The 22,726-nt window shown below is 29.3% G+C and overlaps 3 protein-coding genes across 4 annotated transcripts; 1 reads left to right on the forward strand and 2 right to left on the reverse strand.

Moving 5' to 3' along the window:
• Positions 1-55: 55 nt before the first annotated feature.
• Positions 56-12,014, reverse strand: LOC135127285 (surfeit locus protein 4 homolog). The gene is made up of 5 exons (XM_064053731.1): positions 11,890-12,014; positions 11,369-11,632; positions 11,093-11,323; positions 363-542; positions 56-309 (listed from the first exon to the last, which is right to left on the reverse strand). The coding sequence occupies exons 1-5, from the start codon at positions 11,938-11,940 to the stop codon at positions 223-225; spliced, it is 813 nt and encodes a 270-aa protein (XP_063909801.1). The 5' UTR covers positions 11,941-12,014; the 3' UTR covers positions 56-222.
• A 36-nt stretch (positions 12,015-12,050) lies between these two features.
• LOC135127286 (ubiquitin-like protein 5) lies at positions 12,051-18,831 on the forward strand. Its single transcript, XM_064053732.1, has 3 exons — positions 12,051-12,167; positions 12,221-12,406; positions 18,712-18,831. The coding sequence occupies exons 2-3, from the start codon at positions 12,229-12,231 to the stop codon at positions 18,753-18,755; spliced, it is 222 nt and encodes a 73-aa protein (XP_063909802.1). The 5' UTR covers positions 12,051-12,167; positions 12,221-12,228; the 3' UTR covers positions 18,756-18,831.
• On the reverse strand, positions 18,815-20,917 carry LOC135127283 (uridine-cytidine kinase-like). Of its 2 annotated transcripts, none has more exons than XM_064053728.1 (7): positions 20,817-20,917; positions 20,644-20,752; positions 20,339-20,595; positions 20,120-20,265; positions 19,974-20,071; positions 19,878-19,926; positions 18,815-19,369 (listed from the first exon to the last, which is right to left on the reverse strand). In XM_064053728.1, the coding sequence occupies exons 1-7, from the start codon at positions 20,882-20,884 to the stop codon at positions 19,197-19,199; spliced, it is 900 nt and encodes a 299-aa protein (XP_063909798.1). In that variant the 5' UTR covers positions 20,885-20,917; the 3' UTR covers positions 18,815-19,196. The 2 variants fall into 2 exon arrangements, with proteins under 2 accessions (XP_063909798.1, XP_063909799.1); XM_064053729.1 differs by lacking the exon at positions 18,815-19,369 and adding an exon at positions 19,385-19,690 and having other exon boundaries at positions 20,817-20,915.
• Between the last annotated feature and the right edge of the window lie 1,809 nt (positions 20,918-22,726).

A 22,726-nucleotide genomic window follows, 5' to 3' on the forward strand; every position in this document is an offset into this window, starting at 1 on the left:
CAACAGTTCCTTAAATACTTAAAACGATGGTCACAGAAAAATTAAAATTGCTAAATACACAATATGTACACTTTTTCATTAAATTAGTAAAAAAATACAGGCTCATACATTCAAAAATCCTTGTAAAAATAAGAAAATATGGGAATTTCATAGAAAAACGAATCAAATAACGTCCAGTCACAACTTATACAACACCAGTTGACTAAAAAAATGACACTTAAATTACCATCTCTTCTTGTGTTCATCCATTGATACGCCCCCGGGGCCTAAGTATACTATCATGAGGAGCCCTCCGATTACTGATAAAGTCTACGAAAAAAAAAAATCAAAATTGGGACACAACGAATTTATCTAGTACGTACCTGGAAGAAATCGTATTTCAAGAAATCACGCAACGGTTTGTACGATGGAATATTCCACCAAGCGTTATGGTAGAAGTTGAGTGTTGTAAGTAATAATACCAAAATTAGGGCTGACAATTTTGTTTTGTAACCTATTGTAACTAAAACCATCAAAGCTGATCCGAGGAGATCTAACAAAATCTGAAAAAAAAAAACCGAGTTAATATATCAAGTATGTGAAAGTTCCCTTTAAGCTAAAAACAATGGAGTTTACAGAATTTCAATATCTCTATCCGTTCTCAAGATATAAGGTCGTGGAGTTTTGATTGTGATCTGTATAGATGGGTGTGTCTATATAGGCTCCACCCCCACGATAACAAGATTGATTAAGTAACGAATTTACCTGAAAATACTCTGACCTATTTTAAACTTGTGTTAAATTTGACTTTTGACGTCCTTTAAACTTTTACATCACACAAAGTATGCTTAATAATTGAAAACTAGGTTAGTGGGTGTGGCGTACACAGCTCCGCCCCCAGAAACCTAGTTTTGAATCTGTTTGTAGCTAATATTCTTTTAAATGCAGGGTTGCTCGTCTAAGATTTACTCCTTGGTTTTTTATTTTATTTTCTAAAAAAATGTAAAAGTGGCCACTAGAAATAAAAGTATTTTTTTAACGAAAATGTTAAGAATTGAAAAATTGAAATATGTATTGAAAAATGAAAAATAGAAGTCAAAAACTGAAAAATCGAAAACTTTTAAAATGAAAACATTGAAAAATCTAAATTTGAAAAAGAGAAATTGAAACACTCCAAAATCAAAAACTGATGGATCAAAAAATTGAAAAATCGGTAAACCGAAGAATCAAAAAATCGTAGACGCGAAAAATCGGAAACTCGATAGTTGAAAATTGGAAAATCGAAAAACTGGAAAATTTAAAAACCGATGAAACGAAGAATACTTGGAAAATCCAAAAACTGAAAAATCGAAAAATTGAAACATGAAAAAGAAAAATTGTAAATCAAAAACTGAACATCAAAAACTGGATCATTGAAAAATGGAAAATTTAGAAAACAAATCAAAAAACACTAAAATCAAGAAATCGAAGAATCGAAAAGAAATAATTGAAAAATTGAAAAACTCAAAAATCTAAAAATTAAAAACAGAAATGAAAAATTCAAAAATTGTAATATTGAAAAATACAACTGAAAAGTAAAAAAATTAAAAAATCCGTAAAAAAATAACCGAAAAATTGAAAAATCGTAAACTGAAGAATCGAAAATTTGAAATATGGAATAAAAAATTGAAAAATCGAAAAACCCAAAAATCGAAAGATTAAAAACAGAAACGAGAAGTTCTAAAATTGAAATATTGAAAAATAGAATTGAAAGTCAAAAATTGAAAAATTCCAAAACTAAATACATAACTGAAAAATTGAAAAATTGTAACTGAAGAATCCAAAAATTGAAATATGGGAAAATGAAAAACTTGATAATTCAAAAACTGAAAAGTGGAAACCAAAAACTGAAAAATCGAAACTTTTGAATTGAAATATTGAAAAGAAGAAAAATTGAAGAATCAAAACCTAGCAAAATTGAAATGTCAAAAACTGAAGTCAAAAACAGAAAAATCCGAAAACTGAAAATCTTGAAATCTGATGAACCCAAAAATTAAAATTGGTAAGCCCAAGAACCAAAAAATCATAGACGCGAAAAATCGGATACTTGCAAATTCAAAAACTGAAAACAGGAAAACCAAAAAAACTGAAAAATCGAAACACAGTAAACTTGAAAAGTCAAAAACTGAAGTTTAAAATTGAAAAATCCAAAAATTGAAGAATCGAAAAATTTTAAAATAAAAATAATGAAAAATGGAAAATTTAAAAGACAAATCGAAAAACTCAAAAATCCAGAAATCGAAGAATCGAAAAGCAATAATTGAAAAATCGAAAAACCCACAAAGCAAAAAGTTAAAAACATCGAAACGAAAAATTCAAAAATTAAAATATTGAAAAATATGTAGAATTGAAAAGTCAAAAAATGAAAAATCCATTATCTAAATAATCGAAAATATGCAAACTCAAAAACTGAAAACTGGAAAACCCAAAAACTGAAAAATCGAAACTTTTGAATTTAAATATTGAAAAAAAAAGAAAAACTGAAGAATCGAAACATATGTAGTAAAATTGAAAAGTCAAAAACTGAAGCCAAAAATCGAAAACCAAATAACTGAAAAATCAAAAAACTTAAAAACTGAAATACTAAAAAATCGGTAATTGAAAAATCGAAAAACTGAAGAATCTAAAAATTTAATAATTGAAATCTTGAAAAATAGGAAAATTGAAAAGTCAAAAATTGAACAAATCCAAAAACTGATGATTCGAACAATAAAAAATTTAAAAACTGAAGGCTCGGAAAATTGAAAATCGAAGAACTGAAAATTCGGAACTTGGGAAATTCCAAAACTGAAAATTCGAAAAATCGAAAATCGAAAACTGAATATCGAAATATTTAAAATCGAAAACTTGGAAATGCAAAAACTGGAGAATCAAAAAGATTAAAGATTGAAAAATAAAAATTGAACATCGAAAACTGGAATATTGAAAAATCGAAAAATTTAAAGGACAAATCGAAACGCTCAAAAATCGGAGAATCGAAAAGGAATAATTGAAAAATTGAAATACTGAAAAATAGAATTCAAGTCCAACATTCAAAAATCGTAAACTGAAGAATCGAAAAATTGAAATACAGAAAAATGTATAATTGAAAAATCGAAAACTCGAAAATTCGAAAAATGAAAATCGGAAAGCCCAAAATCTGAAAAATCGAAACTTAGTAAAACTGAAAAGTCAAAAATTGAACTCAAAACTTTAAAAATCCAGAACTGAAAAACAGATAAATCGAAGAATTAAAAAATTGTTAAACCCGATAAGCAAAAAATCATAGACGCGAAAAATCGGAAACTTGCAAATTCAAAAACTGAAAACAGGAAAACCCAAAAACTGAAAAATCGAAGCACAGTAAACTTGAATAGTCAAAAACTGAAGTCTAAAATTGAGAAATCCAAAAATTAAAGAATCGAAAAATTTTAAAATAAAAATAATGAAAAATGGAAAATTTAAAAGACAAATCGAAAAACTCAAAAATCCAGAAATCGAAGAATCGGAAAGCAATAATTGAAAAATCAAAAAACCCACAAAACAAAAAGTTAAAAACATCGAAACAAAAAATTCAAAAATTAAAATATTGAAAAATAGAATTGAAAAGTTAAAAAATGAAAAATCCATTATCTAAATAATCGAAAAATTGAAAAATCGAAAATTTGCAAACTCAAAAACTGAAAACTGGAAAACCCAAAAACTGAAAAATGAATTCAAATATTGAAAAAAAAGAAAAACTGAAGAATCGAAACATATGTAGTAAAATTGAAAAGTCAAAAAACTTCAAAAATTGAAATACTAAAAAATCGGTAATTGAAAAATCGAAAAACTGAAGAATCTAAAAATTTAATACTTGAAATATTGAAAAATAGGAAAATTGAAAAGTCAAAAATTGAACAAATCCAAAAACTGATGATTCGAATAATAAAAAATTCAAAAACTGAATGCTCGGAAAATTGAAAATCGAAGAACTGAAAATTCGGAACTTGGAAAATTCCAAAACTGAAAAATCGAAAATCGAAAACTGAATAACTGAAAATCGAAATATTTAAAATCGAAAACTTGAAAATCCAAAAACTGGAACATTGAAAAATCGAAAAATTTAAAAGACAAATCGAAAAACCCAAAAATCGAAAAATTAAAAACAGAAACGAAAAATTCGAAAATTGAAATATTGAAAAATTGAACTTAAAAGTCAAAAATTTCAAAACCCGAAAACTAAGTAATCGAAAAATTGAAAAATCGGAAATTGTAAAATTAAAAAATCGAAAAGTTGAAAAATTTAAAAACAGAAGAAACAAAAAATATCTGGAAAATCCAAAAACTGAAAATTGGAAAAATTGAAAAATTGAAAACTGAAAAATCCAACACTTAAGAATTTGAAAAGTCTAAAAACTAGATAATTAAAGAATCGAAAAATTAAAGAATCAAAATATTCAATAACTGAAATATTAAAAAACTAGGAAAACTGAAAAGTCAAAAATTGAACAAACCAAAAACTGAAGAAATTCGAACAATTAAAACATCGAAAACTAAAAACTCGGAAAATTGAACCTGGAAAATCCCAAAACGGAAAATCGAAAAACTCAACTCGAAAATTCATAAACTGAAAAATCTAAAAACTGAAATATGGAAAGGAAAAATTGAAAATCGAAAAGTTGAAATATTGAAAAATGTAAAATGGAGCATCGAAAACTGGATCATTGAAGAATCGAAAAATGTAAAAGACAAATCGAAAAATTCAAAAATCAAGAAATGGAAAAGGAATAATTGAAAAATCGAAGAATTAAAAACAGACACGGAAAATTCAGAAATTAACATACTGAAAAATCGAAACTTCTGAATTGAAATATTGAAAAAAAAAAGAAAAATTTTAAAATGAAAATATTGAAAAATCTAAAATTGAAAAACAGACAAATCGAAAAACTCAAAAATCAAGAAATCGAAGAATCGGGAACGAATAATTGAAACATCGAAAAATTAAAAACAGACCCGGAAAATTCAAAAACTGAAATACTGAAAAATAGAATTGAAAAGTCAAAAATCGAAAAAACCGAAAACTAAATAATAGAAAAACTTTTGAAAGAAAAATTGACGAATCGAAACCTAGTAAAATTGAAAAATTGGTCTAAAGAGTTTAGACAGTACTTCCCTCGCTGTCGGAAACTTGACGACTGCATGCCTATTGTGTTTTTTTTCCCATTACGTTTTACCATCTACATAATATTCCTAATATAAGTACAACAATCGGTCCAGTACTTTCGGAGATTATCTGTCTAATAAAAATCCGGGACGGCAGACGGACAGACGGACGGACAGACGGACGGACAGACGGACGGACAGACGGACAGACGGACGGACAGACGGACAGACGGACGGACAGACGGACGGACAGACGGACGGACAGACAGACGGAAATGGGAGACCTATTTCTTCGTCTTCTAGGGGTCATGAAAGATCGAGAAAACGTAAAAGCAGAGAGTCGGCCTACGGACTCGATTACAATACTTCCTTTGCTTACGCTCGGGAAGTAAAAATATGAATGGAATGATAAATCACAAGTACAAACTCATCATATTTTTTGCATTTTAGATAGGATTTATTCAGCAAAATTTAAGGGTGACGTCATCAATTTTTTTAGGAGGGATGAACAAATACATTTTGAACAAAAGTTTACCATGCTTATAATAACTTTAAAATATTCCCAAGATTTCAAAGCATTCGGTTTTGTAATTCCTGATTAAATCGATAAAATAAATTCACGCCTTCATTAATTTTTTAGAGTCACCCTGCATATGCAAATCCAAAAATATGAATGGAATGATAAATCACAAGTACAGACTCATCATACTTTTACAGTTTAGATAGGATTTATTCGGCAAACTTTCGAGCTGACGTCATCAATTTTTTGGAGGGGATAAGCAAATATATTTTGACTAAAAATTTATTATGCTCTTTATAACCTTAAAACATCTGCAAGATTTCAAAGCATTCGGTTTTGTAGTTCCTGATTAAATCAATAAAATAAATTTACGCATTCATTAATTTTTTTGAGTCACCCTGTATATGCAAATCGAAAAAATTTGAATGGAATGATAAATCACAAGTACAGACTCATCATATTTTGTACATTTTAGATAGGATTTATTCAGCAAAATTTTGTGGTGACGTACATACATTTTTTAGGGGGGACGACCAAATACATTTTGATCAAAAATTTACCATGCTTATGATAATTTTAAAATATCTTCAAGATTTCGAAGCACTCGGTTTTGTAGTTCCTGAGTAAATCAGTAAAATAAATTTACGCTTTCATTTAATTTCTTGAATCACCCTGTATATGCAAATCCAAAAAATATGAATGGAGTGATAGATCACAAGTACAGACTGATCATATTTTGTGCATTTTAGATATGATTTATTCGGCAAATTTTCGAGCTGACGTCATCAAGTTTTTGGAGGGGATAAGCAAATATATTTTGTCTAAACATTTATTATGCTCTTTATAACCTTAAAACATCTGCAAGATGTCAGAGCATTCCGTTCTGTAGTTCCTGATTAAATCAATAAAATATTTTTACGCATTCATTAATTTTTTTGAGTCACTCTGTATATGCAAATCCAAAAAATATGAATGGAGTGATAAATGACAAGTACAGGCTCATCATATTTTGTACATTTTAGATATGATTTATTCGGCAAACTTTCGAGCTGACGTCATCAAGTTTTTGGAGGGGATAAGCAAATATATTTTGACTAAACATTTATTATGCTTTTTATGACCTTAAAACATCTGCAAGATTTCAGAGCATTCGGTGTTGTAGTTCCTGATTAAATCAATAAAATATATTTACGCATTCATTAATTTTTTTGAGTCACCCTGTATATGCAAATCCAAAAAATTTGAATGGAGTGATGGATCACAAGTACAGACTCATCATATTTTGTAAATTTTAGATATGATTTATTCCACAAACTTTTGAGCTGACGTCATCAAGTTTTTGGAGGGGATAAGCAAATATTTTTTGACTAAAGATTTATGATGCTCTTTATAGCCTTAAAACATCTGCAACATTTCAAAGCATTCTGGTTAGCAGATTAAAAATTAAATTTCAAAATGTTGTTTTATAATTTTGATTTTTTTTCCAAAAATCTGGACGTTTCGGGTGAAAAGTCGATTCAGAGTTGTAAACTACATGTGTAGGACTATGTTATTTTATACAATTGAAAACCCATTTACTATGTACAATTTTGAAGTGACGTCATCGCTTTAGTGGTGGGGATGATTAGACAAATTTTGGTTAGCGTTTTACCATCTACATGATATTCTTAATATAAGTACAAAATTTCACAACAATCGGTCGAGTACTTTCGGAGATTATCTGTCTAATAAAAATCCGGGACAACAGACGGACAGACGGACGGACAGACGGACGGACAGACGGACGGACAGACAGACGGAAATGGGAGACCTATTTCTTCGTCTTCTAGGGGTCATGAAAGATCGAGAAAACGTAAAAGTAGAGAGTCGGCCGACGGACTCGATTACAATACTTCCTTTGCTTACGCTCGGGAAGTAAAAATCAAAAACTCAAGTCAAAAATTGAAAAATTCAAAAACTGAAAAATCGAAAAATTTTAAAATTAAAAATGTAAAACTGAAAAACAGACAGACCGAAACATTCAACAAACAAAAAGCGAAAATTTTAAAAACTGATGAATCGAAAAATTAAAAAATCGGTAAGCCCAAGAATCAAAAAATCATAGACGCGAAAAATCGGAAACTGAATACTTGTAAAATTGAAAAATCGAAAAGCTGAAAAATTGAAAAATCGAAAAAATGAATATCTGGATAATCCAAAAACTGAAAATTGGAAAAATGAAAAATCTAAACTTAAACATTGAAATACTGAAAAATCGATAATTGAAAAGTTGTAAAGTCAAGAATTGAACAAACCAAACACTGAAGAATTTCGACCAATTAAAAAATCGAAAACTGAAGACTCGGAAAATTGAAAAAATCGGAACCTGGAAAATCCCAAAACTGAAAATTCGAAAAATTGAAAATCGAAAAGTGAATAATTGAAAAACTGAAAAACGAAAAATTGGAAACTCGAAAACTGAAAAATCGAAAAATTGAAATACGAAATAGAAAATTGAAATACGAAATAGAAAATTGAAAATCGAAATATTTGAAATCAAAAACTGAAGAATCGAAAAGTTGAAATATTGAAAGCTTTGAAAAATCGAAAAATTTTAAAATACAAATTGAAACCCACAAAAGTCTAAAAATTAAAAACATAGAAACGAAAAATTCAAAAATTGAAATACTGAAAAGCAGAATGAAAGTCAAAAATTCAAAAATCCGAAAACTATATACATAATCGAAAAATTGAAAACTTGCAAATTCAAAAAAAGAAACCTGAAAAACCCAAAAACTGAAAAATCGAAAAAATTTTAAAATGAAAATACTGAAAAATGAAAAATTCAAATTTAAAAAATCCGAAAACTAAATAATTGAAAAAATAAAACATCGTAAACTAAAGAGCCGAAAAATTGAAACATGGAAAAATGAAAATCGTATAATCGAAAAACCCAAAAACAAAAAATTAGAAACAGAAACGAAAAATTCAAAACTTAAAATATTGAAAAACAGAATTTAAGTCAAAAAATGAAATATCCGTAATCTACATAATGGAAAAATTGAAAATCGAAACTTTTTGAATTCAAATATTGAAAAAAAAGAAAAACTGAAGAATCGAAACATAGTAAAATTGAAAAGTCAAAAACTGAAAAATCGAAGCACTCAAAAGTCAAAAACTTAAAATTTTGAAAACTGATGAACCGAAAAATTAAAAAATTGATAAACCCAAGAACCATAATTGTAAAGTTGAAAAATTGAAAAGATGAAATATTTAAAAATCGAAAAATCGAAGAATATCAGAAAATCAAAAAAACTGAAAATTGGAAAAATTGAAAAGTCAAAAATTGAACAAACCAAAAACTGACGATTCGAACACAATTCAAAATTCGAAAACTGAAGACTCGGAAAATTGAAAACTGGATCACTGAAAAATCGAAAAATTTAAAAGACAAATCAAAACACAAAAATCAAGAAATCGGAGAATCGAATAGAAATAATTGAAAAATCGAAAAATTAAAAACGTAGAAACGAAAAATTGAAATTCATACTGAAAAATACAATTGAAAAGTCAAAAATTGAAAAATCCGAAAACTAAATAATCGAAAAATTGAAAACTTGAAAATTCAAAAATTGACAACTGGAAAACCCAAGACTGAAAAATCGACACTTTTGGATTGAAATATTGAACAAAAGAAAAACTGAAGAATCGAAACATAGTGAAATTGAAAAGTCAAAAACTGAGGTCAAATTAACAAACACAAAAACTGAACAATCGAATAATTTTAAATATCAAAATGCTGAAAAATCGAAAACCTTAAAAACTGAAATACTGAAAAATCAATAATTGAAAAATTCAAAAACTAAAAACTGGATAGGAAAATTGTAAAGTGAAAAACTGAATAAACCAAACATTGGAGAATTTCGAACTATTGAAAAATCGAATAACTGAAAAACCGAAAATCCAAACATTTAAAATTCGAAAATTCAAAAACTGAAAAATCGAAAAATGGAAATATGAAAAAGAAAATTGAAAATTGAAATATTTAAAATCAAAATCTTGAAAATCCAAAAACTGAAGCATCAAAAGCTGGATCATTGAGAAATCGAATTTACAAGACAAATCGGAAAACCCGAAAATCTAAAAATTAAAAAATTGAAATATTTAAAAATAGAATTGAAAAGTGAAAAATTGAAGAATCCGAAAACTGAAAAATCAAAATGTTTCGAAAATTAAAATGAAAATACTGAAAAATGAAAAATTTAAAATTGAAAAATCCGAAAACTAGATAATTGAAAAAAGAAAAAATCGTAAACTAACAAAATCTGAAAAAAAAAGAAGCCAAGTTAATATAACCAGGATGTAGGCGTGTCCCTAAAAATCCCCTACAAGCTAAAAACGATGGCGTTCACAAAATTTCAATATTTCTATCCGTTCTCAAGACATAGGAGTTTCAACTGGGGCACTATATACAAGGGTGTGTCCACATAGATTCCGCCCCCACAACAATAAACTTGATTAATCATCAAACCTGATTGAACTGAAAGTACTCTGACTTATTGTAAACTTGTATTAAGGGCTGATTGCGCTTAATAATTGAAAACACGTTAGTGGGCTTGGCTTATCCAGTTCCACCCCCACAAACCCTAGTTGTTCGGCTAAGAATTACTTTTTAGTATTTTTTAACGAAGATGTTATTTAAAAATTAACACCAATCAATTGTTATTAGAATTCATGTTTCTAAAGTGTCAAGTTCGTTGACCGTGACCTTGGTTAACAAAATGCGCATGCAAAAGAAAACAAAAACAAAACAAAACGTAAGTGTCTTCTACGGTGTTTTAAATTGTTGCCAAATTTAATAAGGTTCATCTTCGAATGTAGCGCAAGAAGTTCAAGGGGCGTGGCGTAGACAGATCCACCCACTTAGAACTAGTTTACAATTGGTTGATAGTGTTTTTTAAACACCTTAAAATATTCAATGACTTTGAAATTTTCTATGACTGCAAGTGATTAGCAAAAAATATAGAAAATGCGAATCATCACAACACCGACGGGAAGTGGCAAAGTTCAGTCTAATCACAATAAATAATTACAAGTTCATAACTACGAGTTTCACGACTTTGATAAGCAAATATATCTAAAAGCCTGATTAAGATAACAATACAAATACAGACTAGTTATGCAACGACAGAAAAATAGTTATGGAAAAAGTTTCCGCTGAAACTACGACTGAAACCCATTATCCAACACTCTAGCGTTCACTTTATTACAAAAGTTATTTTTAAATAAATCACATATTCGCAATTCAAACCCCAATAAAGTTTATTTTTAATAGAATTTACGTGCCATTGTTGGAATTCTTGGCAGCGTTAAAAAAACACACAAAACCAAACAACTTTTCCGGTTCATTTACCTCCATAAATTGCGTTTTAGCCCCCTTGTCTCACTCACCTGTAAGAAGCTGAACTCAAATCGGATCAGCGTGATGAACATAAAAGCCAGCAAAATGCGCCCCGTGAGCTGCAGATAGTTCTTGGGCTTGTTCTCCCCGAGAGATGGGACCCCGGCGAATAAACTCTTGGCTTCGCCTCTGCTTTCCGCCAAGACTAGCAGAAGGGCGCCGATGAGAGCCAAGTTTCTGAAGAGGAATTGCAAGTCCCACAATATACTGTAGGCGAAAGTCTGCAAGACTAAGTTAGATTGGGACTACGTTGGGGTCGTTCCTACCTGTAGGACTACAATGAAAAATAGCACCCCGCAAGCAATGGCGACTTTGTAGCGTATGATAACCATAACGCAGCCCCCCAGCTGGCCGATTAAATTAACTAAGACGAAAACGGTGGCCAGGAACTTGCCGCAGCCCCATGACAAGTCCATGTACTCTCTCTGTTCGTTCCACTGGAACCACATCCGCAAACCATCTTCCAGGAACGTGGATATTAAGCACAGCCGGGCGACTGTTGGAAGGATATGTTTTAATTTTCTGATGACCTGGAACGTGATTTTTTAGCATATGGAAGTCGTCGAATGCAGTAACAGCGACCAGTTAGTAGTGTCTCGAGATGGTTTTATTTAGACGCGTTAAGCGTAAAACCTGTTGATTTATTTTTAATTTGAACAAAAGTTGCAAGGTGACGTGACACCAAACTTTGGGGTGATTTTTTTGAAAAAGTTGCAGGTTTTGACAGAAAGTTTTGATTATATGGAAAAAGTGGGCAGTTCTGGGGGCGACTAATTGACGTTTTTACCTGATCGGCTATGTCTTCGGCATTTGAAACATATTCGTTTGGAATATTCATTTTGATTACAGAGAGCAAAAGCTCCACGCAGACACGTAACTTTTGAGAGTGTAAAAGAACTACGTGGAGCGAGGTGGGACGTTGGGTCTACGGTGACGTTGAGTAGGTCGCAGATTTGACAGTTGGAACGTCAAACGTCAAACGCACGCTTGTGATTATCGAAATTGAACGTTCGTGGAATTTGTGGAAAACTTGGTAAATAAACACAAATAATTGAGTGTGCGAACGTGTAAGTGGAAAAGTGTTGCTGTTTGGTCGATTATACGTGGTAATTTTGCAGATTCCGAGATGATAGAAATAACGTGTAATGACCGACTGGGGAAAAAAGTGAGGGTGAAATGCAACCCTGATGATACCGTCGGAGACCTGAAGAAGCTCATAGCGGCCCAGACGGGTACCAGATGGGACAAAATTGTCCTGAAAAAATGGTACACCACCTTCAAAGACCATATTCAGTTGCAGGATTGTATCCTTTAGACCTAACCTAATTTCGCAATAATTTTAGTTTTCAAGCAGTGTAAAACGTGGAGAAAAAGGTAACTCTAATGTTGTTGGAAATTTAAACAATTTCTCTGAAAACCAGCCAATTTCATAAACATGCGGTTTTTAGACTCTCTTATCACTTATTATTGTTTATCAAATCAATCAAAGTCAAGTGTTAATTGTAAATATTTGGTAAATATGTTACGTCTGATGTGTATTCGTTTTGAGAAAATGACGCCATCAACCGAATTTTTGCGATTTCTGTCGAAAAATTCCGAGTTTTTTTTCAGTCTATTTGACAACACTGTGTCAAATGTCAAATATGGCGCACATAAACTTGGTAAGAAATTAAGACTAATATGAAGAAATAGAAATAATATACTTATGTAGTCAAATCTTGAAAATGTCTATAGGATTCATACAGTTATTTTTAAGACCATTTTCATCCCTTTACAACGAAAACAAGAAAAACTAACCTAAAAACTATATGGTCGTTGATACGTAATATTTATATTTTGGATAAAATTAAAAATGATTTAAGAAAATTTATAAAATGTCTTACATTGGACGACTAGCTACTTTTATGATTTCTCGACGTTTCATGACCCCTAGAGTACGAAAAAATAAGTCCCGATTTTCAGTCTGTCCGAATTTTTGTAAAATTTTATATCCGCATTAAGAATATAGTGTTGACGGTGAAACACTAACCAAATTTTATAATTTTTCGAAAAGTCTGGATTTATTTACCCACGACTAATTTTTTGATATCAGCATTTTTCGTTTTTCCGTTTTCTTCGATTTTATAATTTTTTGATATCGCAGTTTTTCGGTTTTTCATTTCGTTTCATTTTTTATTTTTTCCATTTTTTAATGTTTCGTTTTTCCAATTTTAATTTTTTGAATTTTTCGACTTCCAAAATTTTCAATTTTTTGTTTCTTCAACTTTTCAATTTGCAGTTTGTTGATATGTATTACATTTTTTCATTTTTCGATTTTTCAGGTCCTCAATTCTCGACCAATTTCTTGTTTTTCATTTTTTTTTTCGTTTTTACAATTTTATTATATCACAATTTTTGTTTTTCCATTTTTTTAATTTTTGCATTTTTCAATGTTTCGGTTCTGAATTTTTTGACTTCCAAATTTTTCAATTTTTCGTTTCGTCAATTTTTCGATTTGCAATTTTGCGATTTTTCGAGACTACAATTTTTCGTTTTTCGATTGAATTTTTCAAGTTCTTGATTTTTATTTATCATTTTCTCGTTTTTGTAATTCTCATGTTCTCGATTTTGTATTAAGATTTTTAGTTTTTTCGTTTCCTTTATTTTTTCAATGTTTCTTTCGATTTTATAACTTTCCGTTTATTCAATTCCTCGATTTTTCAATTTTTAAATTTTTCAATTTTTAAATTTCTCAATTTTGCAATTTTTGTTTTTCTCGATTATCCAATTGTCCGATTTCTTTAATTTTTCGATTTTTCCACTTTTCAATGTTTTGATTTCATAATTTTTTGTTTTTTCGACTTTAATTTTTTTAATTTTTCAATTTTTCCATACTACAATTGTTCTTTTTTCGATTTTGTCTCAATTTTTAATTTTCTGGTTTTTCAATTTTTCAAGTTTTTGATTTTTATTTCTCATTTTCCTGATTTTTTAATTTTCATTTTCTCAGTTTTATGTCACAATTTTTTGTTTTTTCGTTTTCTTTATTTTTTCAATTTTATAATTTTTTGTTTATTTAATTTTTCAAATTTTCAGTTTTTTAATTTTCAATTCCTCGATTTTCCAATCTTTAAATTTTTCAGTATTGCATTTTTTGGATTTCTCAATTAGGTATCCGATTTTCCGATTTGTTTAACTTTCAATTTTTCGATTTTACAATATTTCGTTTTTGCAACTTTTGCATTTTTAAGTTTCTTATCAATTTCTTTCGATTTTTGAATTTTTCGTTTCGTCAACTTTTCAAGTTCTTGGCTTCCAATTTTTAGATTTTCGTTATTTAACAAAACGAAATATTTACTGTCTTGTTTTTCATTGTTGATTTTTCAATTTTACAATTTTTCAGTTTTCCATTTTGTTGGTTTGAGAAGTTTAAATATGGAAATTTGAAAAATCGGAAACTTAAAAATCGAAAAAAATTAATGAATTGAAAAATTAGAAAGAAGAAAAAACGAATCGAATCGAAAAGTTGGAAAACCCAAAAATTGTAGAATCGAAAAATTTTAGAATTGTCAAAATTGAAAAAACGAAAAATTGTAACATTGAAATGATGGAAATATAAAAAATTAAATACTGAGAGATTGAAAAATTAAAAATCGAAAAGTTGAAAAACCGAATAAATGAAAACGTTTTAAAATCTAATAATTGCAAAATATAAAAATTACAAAAGTAAAAAATTTTAAAAATTATAATGAAAATTAGAAAAATTGTAAATCAAAAATTGAAGAAACGAAAAATTGGAAAGTTAAGAAACTAAAAAATCTAAAATTGAAATTACGAAGAATTAAAAAATCGAAAAATTGAAAACTGAAAAATAGCAAATCGAAAAATAAAAAAAAATTCATATTGAAAAAAGAAAAATGATGAAATCCGAACATTGAAAAACCGAAGGAATAAAAAAATAAAAAACCTAAATGAAAAACTGAAGACATGAAAAATTAAAGAATCGTAAAATTGAAAACCCGTGAAATTGCAACTTGAAAGTTTGAAACATCCACAAGCTGGAAAATAGAGCAACTGAAAATTTTAAAAATGAAAAGTCGAAAACGAAAATTGAAGAAACGAAAAATTGAAAAAACTGAAATTGAAAACATAAAGAAATTGTAGAAATGAGAAGTTAAAGAATCGAAAAAGAAATTTTAAATCAAAAAATGCAAAATCTAAAAATTGAAGAAACAAAAAAAAATAAAATTGACAAATCGCAATGCGAAAAATTGAAAAAATTAAAACCGAAAAAACAAAAAATTATATATATGTATAATCGGAGCAATGAAAAATCGAATAATTGAAAAAATAAAGAAAACAAAAAATTGATGCGAAAAATTTTAAATCGAAAACTCGTAAAACTCGAATAAAAAAACTGAAGAAACGAAAAATTGAAAAAATTGAAATTGGGAAAACAAAAAATTATAAAATCGGAACATTGAAAAATAGCAAAATTGTGAAAATCAAGAAAATAAAAAATCGAAACGAAAAATTGGAAAATCTAGAAATGGAAGAAACAGAAAAAATGAAAATTTGAAAAATCGTAAGTGAAAAAATTATAAAATTGGAACATTGTAAAATCGAAAATCCGAAAATCGAAGAACTGAAGAAACGAAAATTTGAAACATTGAAAAACTTAAAAATCGAAAAAATTCATGAATCGAAAAATTAGAAAGCAGAAAAAACGAATCGAATCGAATAATTGGGAATCCCAAAAATTGTAAACTCGAAACACTGCAATATTGAAAGATCGAAATATTTAAAAATCAAATATGTATTCAGAAACTGAAAAATTAAAAATCCAAAAAAATTGCAAAATGGAAAACTTCCAAACTCGTAAGATTGAAAAAGAAAAAAAATGAAAATTATAATTGTTACATATTTAAAATTAAAATTAGAAAAATTATAAATCAAAAATTGGAAAATAGAGAAACTGAAAAGTTTAAAAATGAAAACTCGAAGAGTAAAATTGAAGAAACGAAAAATTGAAAAAATAAAGAAAAATGAAAAGTTGCAAATCAAAAATCTGTAGAAATGACAAGCTAAAGAATCAAAAAATTGAAAAATGAAACATTGGAAACTAGAGACATTTTGTTTCAAAAAATGCAAAATCTAAAAATTGAAGAAACAAAAAAAAAATTGACAAATTGCAAAGCGATAAATTGAAAAAATACAAAAATATAAAATCGGGACACTGGAAAATCGAATAGTTGAAAAAATAAAGAAAAGAAAAATTGCAAATCGAAAAATTGCAAAATCTAAAAATTGAAAAATTGAGGAAATAAAAAAACAAAAATTGAAAAGTTGCAAATCGAAAAATTGAAGAAACGAAAAATTGAAAAAATTGAATTTGAAAAAATAAAAATTATAAAATCGGAACATTGAAAAATCGAAAAATTGTAAAAATAAAGAAAAAAAATCGAAACGAAAAATTGCAAATCGAAAATTTGAAGAAGTGAAATATTCAAGAAACGAAAAACTCTAGAAATTGAAGAAACAAAAAAATTTAAAGTTGAAAAATCGCAAATCGAAAAATTGAAGAAACAAGAAACTGAAAAAAATACAGATAAAAACAAAAAAATTTAAAATTGGAACATTTTAAAATCGAATAATTGAAAAAAATAAAGATAATAAAAAACCGAAACGAAAAATTAATTGTAAATCGTAAAATTGAAAAATACGAACAAACTGAAAATTTGAAAAAAGTCTAAAATCGAATATTTGAAATTCTAAGAACCGAAGAAGCGAAAAACCGAAACATTGAAAAATTAAAATCGAAAAAAATTAATGATTTAAAAAATTGGAAAAAGAAAAAACGAATCGAATCCAAAAATTGTAAAATCGAAAAATTATAGAATCGCCAAAATTGTAAAGTCGAACAACTGTAATATTAGAAAATCGAAAAATTGAAAAATTCTGAAATCGTAAAATTGAAAAACATTAAAAATTGTAATACATATTATTAGATACATAAATGTAAAATAAAAACTAGAAAAATTGCAAATCAAAAAGTGAAAACATGAAAAATTAAAAATCCAAAGTTGAAAAACCGAAAATTTGAAAAAATAAAGAAAATAAAAAAGCGAAACGAAAAATTGCAAATCGAAAATTTGAAGAAATGGAAAATTGTAAATTCTAGAAATTGAAGAAACAAAAAAATGAAAAAGTGAAAAACCGCAAATCGAAAAATTGAAGAAAACAAGAAACTGAAAAAATTACATATACAAGAAAAAAAATTGAAAATTGGAACATTGTAAAATCGAATAATTGAAAAAAAAGAAAATAAAAAACCGAAACGAATAATTTGCAAATCAAAAAACTGCAAAATGGAAGAACTGAAGAAACGAAAAATTAAAACATTGAAAAACTAAAAATCGAAAAACTTAAAAGTCGAAAAATTGAAAGAAGAAAAAAACGAATCGAATCGAAAAGTTGGAAAATTGAAAAATTATAGATTCGTCAAAATTGCAAACTCGAAAAACTGTAAAATTGACACATCGAAATATTGAAAAATTAAATATTCAGAAACTGAAAAATTAAAAATCGAATAAATGAAAAAGTTTTAAATAGTAAAATTTAAAAAGTCAAAAATTTTAAAATCATAATTATTATTACCTATATAAATTTAAAATGGAAACTAAAAAAATTGTAAATAAAAAATTGGAGAAATCAAAAATTGGAAAATCTAAAAATGAAATAACGCAGAATTAAAAAATCGAAAAATTGCAAATCCAAAAATTGAAAAATTTTACATTGAAAAAGAGAAAAATAATTATAAAATTAGAACATCGAAAAACCCAAAGAATAAAGAAAATAAAAAACCGAAATTGTAAATCGATAAATTGAAAGATCCAAAAGGTGGAAAATCGAGAAACTGAAAATTTTATAAACGAAAACTCGATAACTTGCATATCGTTAAATTAGAGAAACAAAAAAAAGGAAAACTGAAAAATTGAGGAAACGAAAAATTAAAAAAATTGACATTGGTAAAAAAATATAAAATCGAATCATTGAAAAGTCGAAAAATTGTAAATCTAAACAGAAGAAACGAAAAATCGAAACATTGAAGTACTAATAAAAATCGAGAAACTTATAAAATTGAAATTGAAAAAACTAAAAATTGTAAAAGTAACGAAAATAAACAATCGAAAAATTGCAAAATCTAGAAATTGAAGAAACAAGAAACTGAAAAAATCAGGTACAGACAAAAAGTAAAAGTTGGAAAATTGAATAATTTGTTAGGTCACACTTCAGGGGCGAGGGAAGTTCTGTCGAAATAACGTTCGACTATTTTTTAAATTTTTATTGTAACGGGGATCAAAGTTTTCAGATTGGAGTTGGCGTGGAAATATTTCTCATGTCTTTGATTAAATTGTAAATATCAAAAAATCAAAATTTTGAATTACAAGTGAGGTTATGTAGGTATGTCTTTTACAGTTCAAAGACATGACAAATACATGGCCAACTCTAATCTGAAAACTTTTTGATCGCCCGTTATAATCTTATCAAAAGAAAATTGAAACAGTAGAATTTTTGCGATGTAGAACCAAAAAAAAAAAAGAAAAAAAATCCTTAACAGTAATTTCAGATGAGATTCACGATGGGATGAACATCGAACTATACTATCAATAAGGGGTTTGGTTGTGGGAAGAATGCGTTACTTTTGTATTTAAAATTAATCATAGACTAAATAAAACCATTAGTTGTATTTTTTATTGCCAACTCAAATACAATAAATCAAATATTAAAACATTTTGGTATAAATATCACACAAATTTGTAGAAATTTGGTTACATAGACAATTAAGTACTCAACAAAGACCCTGCAAATAAATGAGTATTGACATTAAAAAAATGGCACGTCAACCAACTAACCGAGTTTAGTGCAATATAGAACCGCTACTAAACTGTAACACCGCACTAACCCTATCCTTTGGCATATTTTGATTTAGAAGCACCTATTTACACATTTACAACCCTAATACTAGTAAAGTAATTAATAAAAATATACTTCTGCTGTATTTGTGTTTGGAGGCAAGAATTCAACAACGTACTCTAACAACTGCGTGATAAATTAGTGAGGCCGTTTGAACTGGCCGTCCCCTCCGGAATTGGCTCTTTTAGCTGGCGAATGCGTCGGGGTGAGGGTGACAGCTGCCGGCACCACCTCGATCGTGCGCTCCTCCGAATTCCTCTGACGGTTATTCAGGATCTCTCTGATATGTTGCACAATCAGGTCGATGGCAACTGAATAAAAAGAAATCATGCAGAACTGATTTATTCATGAAGCTGGTTATAACAAAATTCTTACATCTAATGATAACCCGAATGTAAATGCACTGAATTTAAAAATACATCAGATCAAAAACGAATTGACAGTTGTGCTCGTGACCAGTCTTGTAATACCCTTACACTTAAGATAAGTATACTTTGGTAGTCTACGCGATAATGTGTGAGGTGTGTTAGCTTAGATCCGATTTGGTGTCACTGGAATGAACTTGTAGCCGTTTTCTCGCTCTTTTCCATGTAATATATCCCAGATGTGGTGAACTATTAGGTCAATAGCCACTGCAAAATAAATACTGTCAATTTCTAGCACAACAACTACAACGACTTTATCATGCAACGGTTTCACAGCTATGACATACAGCATGATACAGGTGATATTTATGGTACAGGGATGATTTGCAGTGACTATCACCATTCACCAAAGCGGTTTTGTAAAACGAATGAAATGGACGGGCTAAGTGCTTACCGGTGTTATCGGCGCCGCGAGGAATAATCACGTCAGCGAACTTCTTGGTCTAAAACGAAAAAATCAACACCGAATAACCAAAAATAAACCACTTACAGGTGAGCAGAATTCCTCGAAAGCCGGCTTCACGAAATTCATATACTGGTTCAAAACCTGCTCCAAGTCGCGTCCGCGCTCGTTGATATCCCTGGGCACTAAAACCAAACCTCAGTCCCCAAAACTCCACTCTTAACTACTAGTACCTCGTCTAGCCAACCTCGTGTCCGAATCAGTATCCACGAACAGCTTCATATGAAACAACTTTCGCACCTCCGGGAAATAAAACACTAAAATACCCTCAAAAAGCACCACGTCTGCGGGATAAATCGTCAGAATTTCGTCCCTACGCCTAAAATAACCACAAAGTGAGGTTATGTAACAACGTCATTTAGTTAGGTTATGTCACGATCAAAATCACTTACAAAGAATGATTCTTGTAATCATACGTCGGAATATGGACGATTTTCCCCGCTAGAATGTCCATCAGAGTCTCCTTCATCAACTTCTCGTTAAATGCGTCTGGATGATCAAAATTAAACAAACCCCTTTCGGCTTTGAGGATTTCGCTGGGGGTCAAATCTCGGTAAAAACAGTCCTGCGAAATGCACACGACTTGTCTTTGAGTGTGGTCGACGTCTACTTGGCCCAGTTTTTCCATGATTCGCTTGCAAACGGTGCTCTACAAGACAAACGTAGTCGGGATTGCTAATTATTAATGATTGGGTACCTTGCCGCTGGCTGTGCCCCCGGAGACCCCAATCAGGAAGGGGGCCTTCCCGTCCACCCCGTTTATTTTACCATTTAACTTGGTATCACACATTTTGATGGTCCGTTTGCTAACAATCAATACTGCTTTGTTGGGGCACAAAGTGCGCGTTAGTTTGTTTGAATTTTACTCACGTGAGGGTTGGCAGCAGTGCGGCGCCGGGGGTGCAGAGTGCTGCACACTTAATGACGCGGAAGGCCATTGGTGGAAGTGCTGGAAGTACAGAGGGCGCTATAAACGTTGTTAAGTGTTTGACATTGTGAACGCGGCTTATTTGAAAATAAAGCGTTTTTTGTACGAAAACGTGAATACGTATTGATTTAGACCGGTTTATAGCGCGTTTTTTATATTGTTATTATTAAAGATACATCACCCGCTGCTACAGTAAAACAGAAATGTGTGTATGATTTCAAAAGTGACAGAAATGAAATGACAATCTGATTGCGATACAAAAAACGCACAGAAAAAATTGTTTACATTTCCGGGAAAGAACAAAGAGATTTGATTTGTCACGTGTGAAGAAATAACGAATTGTCGAAGGAGTATACGTTCTTGACGACAGATAGTTATGCCGCTTTAGTAAAAAAATGTCATAACTGGTACACTTTCAAGTTTAACTTTCTGGTCAAAACGTGGTCTCAAGAATTTTAATTTAATAAATCTACTTAATGAATTCTTCACATATCTAATTATCGACAGTTGCACCAATGGACGATGATGAAATAACATTTGACAAATTGGTGAATTCCATCAATAGAACACAAAACTGGAAATTACCGTGATTAGACATAATATTTAATTTTTTAATATAAAATTTAATTGTATACACACTCGTTTATTAAAATATTTAAACCAGTTCTTTCTTAAACCATCCACATTCTCAAGTCGTCTTTGTTTTTATGTCATTATATAACATTTCTAATAAAATCTAAGATGAAGACACAACGAATTCATCAAAATATACACGGGTCAGGTCAGCTCAGGTCAGCTCAGGTCAAGTCAGGTCAGTTCAGCTAAACAATTTTGTCTAATAAAGCCAACGCGATTGGCGAAACGCTCTTTTACGATCTTTGCCGTTTTTTCACATTTTTTATTGTTTGTTTTGTCACTTTTTTGTTTTTGTTTTTTGGACTCCTTTTTTGAATCGATTTCTTTCATATTCTTTTATGACTTTTGTAGCTTTCTTGTAACATTTTTCTTGTCGGTTTTTTCTTTTGTCCTCTTTTTTTGGTGTATTTTTGTGCCTTTTATTTGTCTCTTTTTTTGTCCATCTTTTGTCAAGCGTTTTCTTGTCTTTTTGTTGTTGCAATTTTTTTGTCGCCTTTTTAGTTTTTTTTTACTTTTTGTCGTTTGTCTTGTTTTTAATGGTGTTTTTGGCCACTTTTTTTTTCATGTATTTATTTGTTTTGTTTTCATCTGGCTTTTATGGCAATTTTTTGTCGTTATGGTGGTTTTTGTCATCATTTTTTAAAGACGTTTTTTGTCTTTGTTTTTATTTCTTTTTTTGTGTTTTTTTAAATCACATTTTATTTTCGCTTCTTTTTTTTGATCGTGCTTTTTTGTGTCATTTTCTCGTCAAGATTTGTTGTTGTCTTTTTCTCAAATTTGTTATGCCGTCTTTTTTGTCGCTTTTTTCCCGCCCTTTTATGGCATTTTTGCGTTTTTTTCGTTTCTTGGACTCCCCTTTTTATCATTTTTTTTGGACGCCTTTTTTTTTGCTTTTTCTCCACCCCTTTTGTAATCGTCTTTTTCCGTCTTTTGTCGAATTCTTATGAACTCCTATGTTTTTGCCCTTTTTTTACAATTCTTGTCGTTTTTTCACAGTTTTTGGCTTTTCTGTCATTTTTTGGTTACTTTTTTTGTTGTTTTTTTGGTAGTCTTTTTGTGTAATTTTGATTGTGTTTAACTTTTGTCATTTGTGATGTTTTTAGTCGTCTTTTTTAAACAATTTTTCTGTCTTTATTTTTTCCTTTTTCCAGCTCTTAAAGTCGCTCGTGTTTTTTTTGTCAAGGTTTGTGGTCTCTTTGTGCTTGTCTCATGGATT

Source organism: Zophobas morio, unplaced genomic scaffold (assembly GCF_036711695.1).
Source record: "Zophobas morio isolate AGI-343-1 ecotype UQ-CSIRO unplaced genomic scaffold, CSIRO_AGI_Zmor_V1 ptg000011l, whole genome shotgun sequence".
NCBI lineage: Eukaryota > Metazoa > Arthropoda > Insecta > Coleoptera > Tenebrionidae > Zophobas > Zophobas morio.

Bases quoted from the DNA above. Each gene is read 5' to 3' on its own strand.
- LOC135127285 (XM_064053731.1), bottom strand. From the start codon at position 11,940: ATGAATATTCCAAACGAATATGTTTCAAATGCCGAAGACATAGCCGAT. The intron at 11,633-11,889 runs GTAAAAACGTCA...ATCACGTTCCAG, and splicing joins CCGAAGACATAGCCGATCAG to GTCATCAGAAAATTAAAACA. The intron at 543-11,092 runs GTGAGTGAGACA...TTTTTTTTTCAG, and splicing joins TTGAGTTCAGCTTCTTACAG to ATTTTGTTAGATCTCCTCGG.
- LOC135127286 (XM_064053732.1), top strand. From the start codon at position 12,229: ATGATAGAAATAACGTGTAATGACCGACTGGGGAAAAAAGTGAGGGTG. The intron at 12,407-18,711 runs GTATCCTTTAGA...CAGTAATTTCAG, and splicing joins CCATATTCAGTTGCAGGATT to ATGAGATTCACGATGGGATG.
- LOC135127283 (XM_064053728.1), bottom strand. From the start codon at position 20,884: ATGGCCTTCCGCGTCATTAAGTGTGCAGCACTCTGCACCCCCGGCGCC. The intron at 20,753-20,816 runs GTGAGTAAAATT...ATTGATTGTTAG, and splicing joins GCACTGCTGCCAACCCTCAC to CAAACGGACCATCAAAATGT. The intron at 20,072-20,119 runs GTACTAGTAGTT...GTTTGGTTTTAG, and splicing joins CACGAGGTTGGCTAGACGAG to TGCCCAGGGATATCAACGAG.